The sequence below is a fragment of the Candoia aspera genome, chromosome 1 (genome assembly GCF_035149785.1).
Source record: "Candoia aspera isolate rCanAsp1 chromosome 1, rCanAsp1.hap2, whole genome shotgun sequence".
Taxonomy (NCBI): domain Eukaryota; kingdom Metazoa; phylum Chordata; class Lepidosauria; order Squamata; family Boidae; genus Candoia; species Candoia aspera.
Window position 1 is genome coordinate 231,099,644 of NC_086153.1, and position 15,253 is coordinate 231,114,896.

Genomic DNA, 15,253 nt, shown 5'->3' on the forward strand with positions numbered 1-15,253 from the left:
GTGCTCCAGATGTTTTGGGGTTGCACCCAAGACGCCTACTACTATTGGTACTAGCTTTGCTTTCTTTTGCCACAATCATTCTACTTCTATTTGCAGGTCTTTGTATTTTGTGATTTCCTCCAGTTCTTTCTTTTCTATTCTGCTGTCTCCAGGTATTACAATGCCCACTATCCAAACTTTTTTGTCTTTCTTATCAACAATTGTTAAGTCTGGGGTGTTGTGTGGCAGATGCTTATCTGTGTTGCTGTTGTTGTTATATTTCTGCCTTTTTAATATATAACTCAGGACGGCGAACTATGATCTGGCACATTTCATCAATGATGTGGCTACTAATGAAGTTTGGGGCTGAGATCTGCTGAGTTCCTATTGGCCACTGAGGCAACAGCAGGCCAGCCCCCTTCCCTCTGGTCACTGCAAACTGCCATCTATTGCCATCTAGGGTTGGGATGTAGGAGAGATTGTGGACCCCTGGTTTCTGTAGAAACTTCTGTCCACTTGGTGCCTGCCTGCTGCTGTCCAAACCTCTTGTCAAGACTTACAGGGGTTCCTTCTAAACACAGAATTTGCACTCTTTTGAAAGAATGCCAGATCTGTGCCACACAGAAGGTCAATTTAAGCCAGGAAAGAGAACCGGGTTCTGCCAGCTCTGTGTTGCTAGCCCTTGTCATTGCATTACAAGTTTTCCATCTTTTTCTGACAAGAGGGAGCTTCACAGGTTGTATGTTTCATTACTTTTATTACTTTGGTGGTGACTGGGGCAGAATCATCAGCATACTCCATTCCAGCTTTGGTGCCCTGGGTGCCATGGTGAGGGCTGTTGCTATTATACATGGACTAATGGCAACAGTTCTCCATAGCCACATTGGCTACTTCCATGTTCTGCTGGCTCAGACCATCATTGGACTCCCATGTTCACTTGCTGCCAACATGGCCCTTCCCTCACATCACTAACTGATGTGGGTTTCTTCATCATCAGTCACTCAATCAACTTGCCCCTTCCTCCATGCCTTTTACCTATTAGCCCAGTTATTTTTGAACCTGGGTTAGTACTCTTTCAGAAAAATCAAATTTAAATCCAGGTGACCACACAGGCACATCTCCATGCAGTTTTCTTGTAAAAAATATAGAAATGGCTTGACGTTTCCTTTCTCCTGAAGTGCTTTTGTGAACCTCTTAGTTCAGCCTGTAGTCCTTGGCTCTCCTCGTGGCCTCCCTTCCAAATGCTAAGGAGGGGTTATGCTGAACCGAGGCATTGGAAGAGTTCTGTCCTTCTTCACCTGTATCCTTCTTCCATGCTTGTGGCCCATCAGCTGAAAGATAGCTAAAAATGCTGATCCAGGCACCCCCTTTTCTCCCGCAGCCCCACTGGTTAGGATATGAGATTGATGGTTGTTCTCCCATCAGCAGGTGATGCTTGGTGGGAGGGGAAACAGAACTGCAAGAATTCAGCCATCGATTTCTTCAACTTGTCCTGTGTTAAATCACTGGCAGAGGCTCTACCTGCTGGCCTCTGTCCTGTGGCAGAATAGGATTGGCAATGAGGACAGCACCAATTTATTAGGCTCAAGGACTGGAGGACAGCATTTTAACCCAGCTGTCTGGTTTTGCCTGTTAATCTGCCACAACTCTTCAAAAGAAAGACGGGCTTGCTTGTCCGGAATCCACGTCCATTAATCTGGATCAAACCCAAGGTGCCCTACAGGAGAGTCGGTAGTTTAATGGTGTTCAAAATACACTTGAACGTGCCCGAACGAACACACGAGAAGTGTTCTGCCACGACTTCCTTGGAATCAGGCTGGACCCGCTATGTACCCCCAGCCAGTGGATCTCCGGATCACAAGCAGCGCCGATGGGCCGCGGGGGACTTCATCCCGCAAAAACAGTACATCGACAAACCCGAGCTGCCATATCCTCCACCCCAAGGGTTCGTTTGCCGCCCCCACTGCCGCCGCTTCGCCTAGCCTCGCCAGACCCCGCTATGAATGAAAGGAGGGGAGCAGAGGGGCAGGGGGCGTGGCCTGTGGGAGAGGCCCTTGTTCCTTCTTTGCCTTGCCACCGGGAGATGAGGGGTTTAATCCTGCCTCTGCTGGGCCCCCCTCCCTAATCTCGGCCCCCGCAGGAGATGCAGCCCTTTCTCGCCATCTGTTCGCTGTTAAGCAGCAAAAAACACGTTGTTTTCCCGTTCTCAGCCCCTCCATTTGCTCATCGCTGCCGCCTTCCCCCGCGCCCCATTATTATCTCCCGAGGCATATTTGGAACGGGCGGCGGCGGGGGTGGGGGCAGGAGAGAGGAGGGGGAGGATTGATCATTGTGTCCCTCCCTGCCCCAGGCTCTTCCCTGAGCGGGACGCCTCAGTCCATTCTCCACCGCCCCTTCTGCCTTCTCTTCCCCGGGAAAAGGCTTCTGTGCCCCCAGGGCGCCCCGGCAGGCAGAAATTCAAGGAAGGAAGCTGAAGTGCGTCAGAAAGACCCGTTAGGTGTCTACCTGGGGCGCGGGGAAGTCGTGGCAGGGCAGGGAACTAACTCGGGCAGATTTGTAGTTTGGAGGTATCCAGTAGCAAGGGCGGGTGGGGCCTCCCCGCGCTGCCTCCTTGGCCAGCCTCGGCTGCCCACGGCGGCGAGAACCTTCACGTCGAATTTAAGCCGAGAAGCGGTTCCAATGGCCGGGCCAGCGCAAGCACAAGTGAGCCGCCTAGCAGCGGCATATAACTTTGCTCCTACGGCCTCGCCGCAATTTTTCCCTGTTGCTGAGGCGTTCTGGAGATCAGAAGGATGTTTCTTGGTCCAGGGAGACGCCCGGAGACGTACCGCCTCTGCGGACACCCCTTCCTACTCAACTCTCTGAGAAACGTAGGAGGTCAGGACATGGAATGCAGAGAGCAGAACTTTCCAGTAGCAATAAACACCGGACACGCATCGCTGAATTGCACACAAGGTGCAGTACAGCTTTCTTCAATCGGATGGGACGGCAGCTGCAGCAGGTGGCAGCACTGGGTTGACCTCGGCTGATCTCTAGAAAAACTCGAACAGGAGGAAGGCAATGGCAAACCATTTGGGGCTTTTGCCAATAACAGTACACGATGATACGTCCATTTTATCACCAGTTCGACTGAAGGGAAGATTTTCCTTTATACAGTCTGCTGGGATGGGATCTGCAAATTAAGATATTGAAAGGGCACCAGATTGAACAAGGCTGTATAAAACATACAGATAGCTGGAGCAGCTTTGCAAGATCTTGTTTTTGTGAGGAGAATTTGTGAATTGTCCTACATGTATTTAAACTAATGTAAAATACCATAGCACAAAAATATTTATGCATACAAGCAATTAGGTTTTCCAGTAGGTGTGACGTTTCAGCTTATTAAAATAATGGAAGAATTATTCATGGGCTAGAAATCAAAATGTCCTTGGCTGATAACTACATCTATCTATGGCCTTTTTATGGAAAACAAGGTTAATTTTGGAGGACCTTGTAAGGCTAAATATTGAGAAGAGTTACCTATTTTATTTCTGTACTACATCTAACATTTAAATGTTAAATTACTAATGCTTTATTTCTGTACACATTGTCACTGCTAACTAGATTATACATTCTCTCTCCTAAAACCTTACATGCTTTAATCAATGAATAACTGAATATGAGTGATCTTGGCTGCAAGCATTTTTTTCTTTTTTTGAGAGAGAGAGTGGGGTCACTTTTCTTGCTTTCTCCAAAGCACCCCCCCCCCCAACCCCTGAGATAGCATTCTATCTCCTTTTCTGGTGTCCCAGAACAGGCTGACGTAGTTCTGCAGTGCCACCTACTGGACCCCTCTTTCCACCAGATACCATTTGACAAATTTCCCAATGAACAAGCCACGCCAGGCTGGCCATTAAGGATGTTGATGTGCTGCACAAAAGATGAACAGGTTGTCCTCTTGCTGCCCGTTTGGAACAACATCCTGGAACATCTGGGCCTGACAGTAACTTCCTGTCACCTTGCCAAATACTGTGGCTTGTAGCAGGGCATTTTCTCCAGTACCAGGACTCTGACTTCTTCAATAAGAAAAAGTAAAAGTAAAGTCTTCCAGCTGAGCTCAGCTTTGGTGACCATGGACCCATCTGTATAATTTTCTCAGCAACAATGTAGAAATGGTTTGCTCTTGTCTTCTTCCAAGCAGGCAGCTGCATATCTTGTTTTCCATGAGCTCCTGCCTTTCACTAGCTCCTGCCTCCCATTGATCCTTTTCCTAACCCTTTCCTGGATCCCTTGCCTATTGTCTTCTGTCTCTCCCATGTTTTCTTCTACCAGCCCTTTCTCCCCTCATACCCTCAAGCATCCTTGCAGTGCTTTCTGCCTTGCCCCTCTTTCTCCAGCATACTTCCTAAAGCTACTTACTGCCAGTTGTGCCTCTTAAAAATACTGCCAGCCAACTAAAATTTTAAATTAAGGGATGCCAGCAGTTATCATGCTAATGTTACCAAGGGAAATACGGCTCAGGGCAATAAAGGTAAGCAGTCCACAATGAACACTTTTGTCCTCATCCTGGAAACATGCAGCAAAGGAAGTAAAGACTGATGAATTGTGGGGAAGATGGGGTTGTAAAAAAAATGGTCTACAGTCCCAGAGATACCCTCACACTAGCAAGAAACAAGAGGGGATGTGCACTAATCTGGTAGCCTTCTGTCTCCTAGTCTAGCCAAGATGCTCATGGAGAGAAGGTGGGGGGTTCCTTGGCAACTCTCCCTACTTCCCAACAGAACTCATCTGTCAGCATGAGACCTATTGACCTAGAGCTAGTTCACACATGCATTTGCATCACTTGACAGTGGCATATAGGAAGATGTTGCAGACATATTGTAACCTCATCGATGAATTTGTATACTCTGCTACCAGGCATCAGTTGCAGAGAAACCAAGAGATAGACTTGTACACGTGAACTTGGACTAAGAGGTAAGAAAAAGGCCAGCCAAACAAGATACAATTTTGTGGTTCACACCATTCCTAGACCATTTTCTTCTTATCCATGTTGAATCCTGTGCCAAGTTGCCATCAGTGCCTTAGTGTCTTTGCTGTCTTTAAAAATCCTTCTTAAAATTTTCAATCTGTTCTTGTTTTAAATTAACTATATGACAGCCTGCTCCCTAACCCTGCATATTTATCTTTCTGTTTTGAAGATTATCTGAAAAACAATGTTTCTGTCTTAATGTCTCAGTGTGGCAAGTCATAGCCTCTCTTTGCTGCATTGAACTAACTAGGTAGCTCACTTCAGTCCTAGACTCTTGGCCAGAGGCTTTTCAGTTCTGGTTACATATTCAATAAAGCCCTCCCTTGGTTCTACATAATTCACCCTAGTAAAATATCTGCTCATTCAACATTACTGCAGAGGGATTTGAATCAGCCCAGCTTAGCACCCGTTTCAATATGCACTTCATAGTGACTCATACTTCTTAATGGCTGGCCCCATCTACTTGAACAGCTTTAAATCATGATTGCTCACTCTGGCAGTCAAGGCATTGATTAGCCTAAGGAGCAATAATATATACGCACCACTAAAATGTTTGAGAGCATCTGCAGGGCTCCTTTAATTCTCTGTTGACATGGGAGCTGGAGTGGGGACAGTTGGCAGGAAAACAGGAGGAAGAACCATGCACAGAAGCCCAGGAGTCCAAAGAGAGGAGAGGAAAATTACGTAGCAATGTAAAAGTAGAAAGCAAAATGAGCAGCTCACATTTTTATTACATTTGTTTTCACTGCAGTTTGATCCAAGATGTCCAGGGCACTCTGTTCTCTCTTTTTCAAGGCAGTCACTTCTCACCGAGGAGTGGAAGACAATGCCTAATAGCTTTAACACACCATGAGACAGCCTCTGGACCTTGCGGAAGAAGGGGAGGACTGGTATTCTCCTAAGCCTCTCTTACAATTAGAAAAAAGATGATAAGGGTTTAAACAAGGATGGACTGATTTTTTTTGGAGGGGGTGGCCTTTCAGGATGATCATGTTAAAATCTGGCAGCAAACAGCTGAACCATAGAAGTGGGATTGCGCATATTTTTCCCTAGAAAGAGGAAGAAATTTGGCTTTACAATTATAAACCTTAAATATATTATAAAAATATAAATAATTATATATTCCCAAAATATCCCCAAGCCCTCAACTCAGCATACTTGTTTGACATCAGGATGTTATTGTTAGCATTCTCTGCCCTGGCTGCCAAATATAAAATTGTTTGCCCCTCTGGCTGTCCATAAGTTGCCTCCCAGTGATCTAGAAGGACCCAGTGAATCAAAGAGGAAAATGTGAGGCAGGATTTCTGGCTGATACCTATAAGGCCTATCTGCAACCAGGAAACAAATAGATTTTAAAGTCCCCTTTGCATACATTCTAACCTACTTCTGAAAGCACACATTGAATTAGACTTTATTTTCACTTAACTTGTCAAAACAAGTAAAACCACAAAGCAGAGCTGAAGCGATTGCTCTGAGCTGTTGGTAGAGCAAATGTGAGTGCTCAAAGGTGTTGGGAACTGATCTCAAAACCACAAGGATCACTGCAGAAACAGGTGTGGAAGGAAAAGGCAGCATACATGAGCAATAAAATCACCCTGCAGTAACCTCTTCTACTGCAGCCTTCCCCAATCATGCACCTCCAGATTTGTTAGGAGCTTACCTAGCTGGTAAGGTCTTTGGCATCCTCACTGGGAATTCTGGGTGTTGTCGTCCTGATCTCTCTGGTGGGATTCAAGCTGTGTCCTCTTGCTTTAATCAAAGTGCATGGACTGGGATTGTAAAATGATATTTGCATTTTGCAACAGGATGCACCATTTTGCATTTTGTGAGCCAGATGACCAGTAGGTTGAAAAAAATGCTTCTTGCCTTTTGCTTGCATCACTTAGCATAGTTAGGGTTTGAAATGGACCTTTTAGGATTGTTTTTTAAAGCACATGGGATTGTGTTGCCCTACTATACACCATCAGTGAATTAATTCTTGTGACTCATACCAAAAATGAGTTAGTAACGTGGTTGGCCTTCACAAATTAAAACCCTCAAACCATATTACAGCTCTACTTTTATTAGGCAACCTCACAGATCAAAAAATAGTGCACAGTGTTTTCAAGATCTTCAGAACTCATCATCTGGTAAGATGGAAAATAAAGCAAATGAGGAAGTAGGGAAAAAGCTGCTGAGGTTAAAATCATGGAGTTACCATTTAAGGCCATGGAGAGAGGTTGACTTCCAAAGGAAATGAGGGAGCATGCCCACAGCAGTCAATAAGAGCTAGACAGAGTCCAGCCCCTGCTGCATTCATGGCAGAAGTGTCACACATCAGGCATCTACCAAGGTTTGTGCTGGAAGAAGACGGAGAACATTATTTCCATGTCAGATCAGAAAATAAATATATAAATAAATAATAAAGTTATTTCAGCAATGCACTGGGATGAAAGAAAGGCTGTGCCATGCAGACATGTCCTTCAAGAAGTTACAAGGCATCGTTGAGCCAAAATTAGGGAGTTGTATAGATGGCCCCTTGGTAATCTTCTGAAGATGAACGTGCAGACTCTGAAGTTAGGCTTTAATAAATGCTTCAATATTTTCTGGTTCACCTAAGACTGCTCTTAAAACTACTTGGATGAACAAATAAAGAATAATTGATCCACCTTTTCTGAAAATATAAAGCCGGAATGTTATCCAGACTGATCTCCATCATATGTCAGGTAGACAGGTGTAGAGTACAGCCAGGCCAGAACTGAGCTCATTCCTTGTCAACCCCACTTGATAGAGGGATAGCAGTCTGTGGAATGAAGGCTGTAGTATATAACAATGGCTAAAACATAGCAGCAGTGGCGACATTGTTTTCATCAGTGGGCTTATTGGTTTTATATGTGCACATGCACATGCACACATTCTTCTGCTGACAGATGCCCTTCAGATAGCTTGAACTTCAGTATCATATCTGTACCCAGCATAAGCTTCGGTCACACTGGGTGTGGATTATGGGATTGAAATCCAAGACATCAGGCTGAGGAAAGCTAATGTACATGGTAATGTGTATAATGTGCTTTACTTCAACATGTGGTAAGCTCAGCCTGCTGTATTCAGGAATTCAGCCAAACCTGAAGAGCAGCAGTTGCAAGGCTGGGCCGGAAACTGTCTAGGTAAGAGATGGGTAATGGCCTTCTCTGCTGTCACTGCTGCCAAGCTCTATTATGAGTAATGATATCAGACAAAGAGGCATCTGTCATTACTATCAAAGCCTTTGACAGTTCAGAATACTAAGGGAGAGAAGAAAGGGCTGATATACCCCAATAGCCAATACAGGAAAATCTATTTCAGTGGCTCTTAGTGTGGTTCTCTTTACATCAGGAGTACACAACCTGATACCTGTGGACATTGCTGTGCTCCAGATGCTCACCAGTTTCCTTGTCCAGATAGAAAGCAACAAAAAAATGCTTTCAATTAAATAATAATTAAAAGTGCAAAATGGTGGAAAGCTGAAGCACAGTGTGTGTGTGTGTGTGTGTGTGTGTGTGTGTGTGTGTGTGTGTGAGAGAGAGAGAGAGAGAGAGAGAGAGAGAGAGAGAGAGAGAGAAATACCCAGAAACAAAGACAAAAATCACTTGGGTATGACTTGGAGGTTACCTAGAGGTCAGGGGAATAAATTATACTTGCCAGCTGGCCCTCTGGAAAATAGGTGTTTTGTGACCAGCTCTCTCTCCACAAAGGCCACTTTGTTTATAACCAGACCTTTCAAATGTGCTGTCCAGCACCAAATGTTTGCTTACCAATGCTTGCTTACACACAATTGCCATTTGTGCAGGAGCCACAAGTCCAGGAAGACTCCCAAACTGCACACAGGTTCCATCTGGGGTAGTGCAATCCCATCCAGTACAAGAGCCAGAGCCCCCCCCCCCCCCCCGATATTACTTGGATGGCCTGGGGTGGAGATGTAAAGCTGGATATCATCACTATACTGATGCTACCTAACCCTGAACCATTGGATGATCTCACACAGCAGCTCTTTCTACCCTGCCCCCCACAGTATGGCTTCTGACAGGCTGGATCACTTTTTCCTTTTGTGAAAAGACAGGTGCAAAATAGGAATTATGAAGTTCAGTCTTCTTCTTGTTCTCCATTACCATCCTGCCATCTTCTCCGTTGTTTCTTTGACTTCTTGTTCAACATATACCCAAATAATGCTTTATTATGGCAGCTGTTGTTCATTATTTTTGGCATTTATTCCAAGCCTCACTTCATTCTGAGCCTTAGCCTTCCTGGTTTTCCTTTCAGGATTTCCACCTATGGAATCCTTCCTACTTTTCCCCTTAGCTTATTGAGGTCTGCTCTCTTGAAATCTAGAACACTAATCTAACTGCCTTCAGTTCTCCCTGCCTGCAATATGGTGAATTTTAGAATCACATGGTCAGTCTCTCCCAAGGCTCCTACAACTTCCACTTCTTCAACTATTTCTTCTCTGTTAGCAAGTCTTGAGTCCAATGTAGCTGATTCCCTAGTTCCCTCAACCACGTTGGACAATGAAGAACCTGTTGGCTTTCCCACTTGGCTGCATCAAACTGTTTGCTTCCCAGGTGATGTTGGGATACTTGAACTCCCCCACTGACAGCAGTGGTTCCTGGATTCCTTGGCCACCTGATTTCCAAATATTTCATCTCTCTCTTTGGCTTGGTGGGTGGCCTGTAGTACCCACCCATAAGAGTGTCATTACAGTTAGGTCCTCTCCCCGGCTTTTTTTTCCATCCTGACCCCTTCAATAGGGTTTTGATGACATGAATTTCCATACAGGTGTAGCCATTCTTTACATATAATGCAAACCCTGTAATTGGTTCTGTTTCTTTTCACCAAAGATATCCTGATGAATTCTATTCAGATAAAGGTCTGAAATTAACATTGTGATATCTCATCCTTTCCTGTAATTTCTGTAAACGGTGTTGACAGCCTAAGGCCAGCATATAAACCACACGACTGAATAAGGATTTGCTCTCATGCTTCTAAACTTAATTTACCTACTGTTCCACCTTAGTTGGAACAATAACTATGTGCAAAGGATGAGTAGTCCTTCTACCAGAATATAAATCAAGGAAATTAAGTACCTTTCTTCAGGCTGTTGTTGTTAGCCCTGAAGAAACCAAAGATTAGAGTTATGCAGAACACACCAGAAACATGGTTAATTCACATTTATAATCTTCTGAGCTCTCACATATTTCTAATCCTTTCTTTGCAATCTTAAGGACTAGGAACATTGCTAGTGAAAAGGTAGACAAATTGAATTTATTAAGATAAGCAAATACCTCTCCATTGTCAAGCTAACTATTTATGCAACTGAAACTATTTATAGTCAAGCAAGCAGGTGTAGCAAACCAACCACTCTCCAACAGCCTCTTTCGAAACAGCAGGCACCCACCACAAGAAGGCAAATGTGGACTCCCACTTCTGCCCAGCCCCAGCTCTCGTTTCCTGCCTCAGCTCAGGAGCCAAGGACTCAGGGGGGTCGGGGCCTCCGGCTTCCTCCGCCGGGCCCAGGCAGCCCTCGCACCCACATTGCCGGCACGTGACCGGAAACCCAGCCGCTTCTGAGCTCCTCCCGGCTGTTGCACGAGCAGCCCCAGGCTGAAATGGCCGCAGCGCCTCTGCACTCGTGCTGGGGGGTCCCTGAGCTCCGCTTCTTCCATTCCCTCCTGGCCTTCTGGTGCGGTAAGTGCCGGGAAAGGGGCCTGGACCCGTTCCTCCAGCACAGCCCTGTTTTCCTCCAGATTTCACTCTCCTCCGTTGACCTAATTCCCTCAGTCTCCAGGGCTCCCCTCTAGCATCCCCAGATGACTTTGCCTTTTTTCCCTCCTTCTTCAGCATTCGTGGGCAGTGGCTCTGCCGTGACAGTGACCCAGGCGCCAACCTTTGCCAAAGGCTTCCCAGGGAAAGATGTTTCCTTCAGTTGCTCTGTTGATGCTGCAAACTATTATTTCTACTGGTATCGCCAAGTGCCTGGGAAGACAGAGCTGGAAGTCCTTGGGTACTTCTCCAGTTCCACAGACGAATTTGAAGGGAGCCCAGCGGAGTGGAAGGGTCGGCTGAAAGCAAAGTGGAACGACGGAGCAAACAAAAGATCCATGAGCCTGGATCTGACAGTTAAGCCAGATGACACAGGCTTCTATCTCTGTGCTCCGGTAGACACGGTGAAAGAGAGAGGAACAGTGGCAAGTGCAAAACTGAGTATCAGGAACGAATCTGCCCTTTATTATTTTCTATTGATATCCATCTTTTACCTGACATCATACCAATCCATGGGTAACTCTGCTTTACACCCTAGTGCCCTCATATTTAAAATAGCCTTCTGCCAATTTATGCCTTTCAGATGCACAGAACTACAGTGTTTACACTGGCCATGGGGTGAGAGTTTTGTTCTAACACAGTATAAGACCATAAGAACAGTCCTGCATGATAAAGGCAAGGCCATTTTAGCCCAGCATTTAACTTCTCACAGTGGCCAGCCAGATGTTTCTGGGATGCTCGCAAACAGAAGACAGAGATGCAGGTCTCTCCTACAGCTGTTTTACTGTAACTGGAATGTGAAGGCCTGGTGCCCCTAACTAACATTGTTTTTCCAAGGACAACAGAGAGTCTCTGTGGTAAAATGGTTGAGATATTGGACTAGAGCCAGGAAAAGCCAAGTTCATATCCACTCTTAGCCATGGAAGCTCCCCAGGTAATTTTGGGCCAGTCACTTTCTCTCAGCCCAACCTACCTAACAGAGCTGTTGTTGTGGAGAAAGCTTATACAGGTAGTCCTCACTTAACCACCACAATTAGGACTGGAATTTTGGTTTCTAAGTGAAGTGATCATTAAGTGAACCACATGGTTGTTAAGCGAATCGCATGGTTCCCCACTGATTTTGCTTGCCAGAAGCCGGCCAGGAAGGTCGAAAATGGTGATCATGCGACCATTGGACACTGCGACGGTCATAAATGCGAACCAGTTGCCAAGCACCCAAATCGTGATCACGGGACCATGGGGATGCTGCGATGTTCATAAGTGTGAGAACCGGTCTTAAGTCTTTTTTTCAACACCGTTGTATGTCTGAGCCATCACTAAACAGATGGTTATTAAGTAAGGACTACCTGTAGAATGGAGTGATATGCATACCAGCTTAAATTCCTAGAAGATGAGTTGTAAATCTAACAAACAAATAATAGCCCTTTAGAGACATGTCCGTCGTTAATTAACATAGTCCCCTTTCAAAGCCATCCAAATCAGTGGTCGCCATCAGAACTTAGTTTTCTACAGTGTAAAGAAGTACGTTCTTTTTTTCTGTCCTAAATCACTTCCTGGTCAGCTTCACTGGCTGACGTCCGATTCTATACCTATGAGAGAGGAGAAAAATGTATCCACCTACTTCCCCGTGCCATGCATGACTTTATATACCTTGATCATATCCCCCAATCTCACTTTTTCTTAAAGGAAAATGGGGCATTTGCATGCACCTTATTTGAGAAGACCGACCCATACCCTATCATTTGGTTCAGGGAAAATGCACCCATTTGCATAGCTGCAGCATTATGCTGGGGTTGCCCCCGCTGTCATCTTTGTTTTCAGAGTCATCAAATGAAATAGACAGACAGTACAGTTGGACAGGCATAAAGAAACAAGTCTTCATCCCAAAAACAAAAATGTCACAGATCTGAGCACTGGCTCCTAGTGCTTGGTCTAAAGTAGTTCTTAGCACTTCTCAGTCAAGCCCCAAGCACCAGCCCAAACATCCAAGAAATCATATTCATAATCAAATCATCAAACAAGAATCTAGGCCAGAAAGTAGTCCAGTGTCTGAAGCAAGGAAGCAGATTTGGTGATCCAAGTCAGGAGTTCTGTAAGTAAAGGAGAACAGGGATAAGTTCTTCAAAATATCAAGTCTAGTTCAGATTCAGCAACTGCTTGATCTCAGGAAGCAGCTCTAATGTTGAAAAGTCCTAAACTGCTGAATACAAATCAGTCAGGGATCCTGGCCCTGGAATCTGACACTTCCACACCTCTCTGCTCTATGACCTTTAACTTGGTAGCAGCAGCAGCCCTTATGGGCTTGGTGGCCATTTGATTGTCTCATGTGAGGAGGAATTTCTCCATGGGATTCTTTAATAATGGGGATCAGACATACGCTTCCTTTGAAGCACAAATTGTTTATTGCCATATCAGGAGCAGCAGAAGCTAATCTAGTGGAGTTGCGATGCCATTATTTAGTCATGCAAATTACAATATACATAATATTAGTGCAGCAGGTAATTGATTGAATAGGTATGTTAATGAGATAAGGATACTGGGGTGATGAAGGTGGTCCTACAAAGACAATGGCCATTGAGTTAAACAAGGCTGGTGTTCTTTGAATGAGAGTTACTATTACGGTTCCTTTCTCTAAGTATTTTCTCCCAGTCGCCTTGCTTCTCAGCGCTTTCCTGTCTCTTAGTGCCCTTAATCAACATTCTTTGGGTCTAAATGTTTTATGGTTGAGCTGACAGTGTGGATCTGGGAAGAGGGTAATTTACTTGCCTTACCTAACACCATTTTCTTTCTACTACGCATGACTAGAGTACTAAACTAAAGAAGCTGAGGCAGCTGAAGCATCATCTCTGCTAGGACATCTTCTTTATGCTATGGATTTGGGGGGAGGGATGAGAAAAAATTAACGGGCTCCGGGCCATCTTTTCATATTCTCCATTCTTCTTCAGTGAGTCTTGACCAAAAAGCCCATGTAACCTAGCTTAAATTTCTTTGAAAGGAAACATGACAGTGTGCTCACTTACATACTTACAGTCCAGCGACTGCCTGGACTAGTCCCTGCAGTTTTCTTGGCAAGATTTCAGAAGTGGTTTGCCATTGCCTCCTTCCTAGGGCTGAGAGAGGGGGACTGGCCCAAAGTCACACAGCCGGCTTTCATGCCTAAGGCAGGACTAGAATCAGGGTCTTCTTGTTTCTAGCCCATTTCCTTAACCACTAGACCAAACTGGCTCTCTACATGTGTAACACCTATACATAGATTGAACACACATACAGTATATAGGATCTTATGATGCAGAAACTGAATTGCTTTTCCTTCTTTTAATTAAATAAGGCACAGACACAAATACAAAGTAAAACTTATTCCCCTGTCTTTTTTAAACACAAAGATTAAAATCGCTCTAAGGTATTACTAGATGCCCTTCCACAGGATCACCATCTTGACACAGGGGGGCAGCTCAGCAGCTTCAGTAACACTGGGAGTTATGCCAGCAGAAGCAGGAGCAGCTGATGAAGTCAAATTTGAAAGAGGAGGAGTGAAGCAAAGGATAATTCACAATGGGAGGGAGAGTACCTGGGATTGGTAGGTGTGAGGGAAGCCAATGCACTAGGATAAGGAACTCCAAAACCAAACCCAGAAAAGGCAATGGCAAACCTTTTCTGCATTGTTTCTATAAACTATAAACATGGCTAAAAAATAAGATAATCCTGGATGACAGACAATGGGACACCCCCTTCTCCAAATTCATTTCGGGGAATATAAATTATATTTGCCATATAAATTGATTTAAATAAATAAGTTAGAAGCATTCCTTTATTTACTGGGAGGCAGAACATTAACTTTCACAAGGGGTGTTGGGTGATGTGGTCAGATCAAAGCCACAAGGAAACCTGCTCGCTGATGGTGCCAGGGTGAAAGAGGAGTTCCTCCATTTTATACGGATAGATTCAGCTAGAACACAGGGTGTGAGAAGCATGAACCAAGAAAAACTAGAAATTGTCAAAGAGGAAATGAAGCATACTAAATTGGGTGCTTTAGGAATAGATGAACTTAAGTGAACTGGAATAGCCAACTTAGACGATTACATGATATATTTTTCAGGCAGAGAGAACATAGAAGGGAATGGCATGTGAATGATACTTAAAAAGACACTAAGTATGTGCTCAGTTATACCCCAGCAAGCAATACCATAATATCTATTATTATTAATGGATATCCAGTCAACATCAGTGCTATGCAAGTCTATGTACTTGCTAGAAGTACAACAGAGAAAGACACTGAGGAAAATGGCAAGAGCTGCTACATGCAACATGTCATGAGTGCCGTTGAGCTAAAGTCATCAGCGCAATGGCACACATGACAATGACAAGGAAATAGGTGAAGGGGTACAAGTTAAGTAGCCATCAACCCACAACGACTAACGGCCAACAAACAATAGCTAAACGGATCACGGAGCCACCCAAGCCATCAGCGGCAATACAACGGGGATCGCCCAG

General features: G+C 44.7%; 1 protein-coding gene across 1 annotated transcript; it reads left to right on the top strand.

Annotated features, from left to right (window-relative positions):
- Positions 1-10,421: 10,421 nt before the first annotated feature.
- Positions 10,422-11,580, top strand: LOC134505077 (uncharacterized). Its single transcript, XM_063314643.1, has 2 exons — positions 10,422-10,687; positions 10,841-11,580. Exons 1-2 carry the CDS (start codon positions 10,609-10,611, stop codon positions 11,578-11,580), a joined length of 819 nt encoding a protein of 272 aa, XP_063170713.1. The 5' UTR covers positions 10,422-10,608.
- The last annotated feature ends 3,673 nt before the right edge of the window (positions 11,581-15,253 follow it).

What these genes read in the sequence shown, in the direction of transcription:
- LOC134505077 (XM_063314643.1), top strand. Translation starts at nt 10,609, where the DNA reads ATGGCCGCAGCGCCTCTGCACTCGTGCTGGGGGGTCCCTGAGCTCCGC. An exon ending in CCTCCTGGCCTTCTGGTGCG is followed by an intron (nt 10,688 to 10,840) that starts GTAAGTGCCGGG and finishes CTCCTTCTTCAG; the next exon opens with CATTCGTGGGCAGTGGCTCT.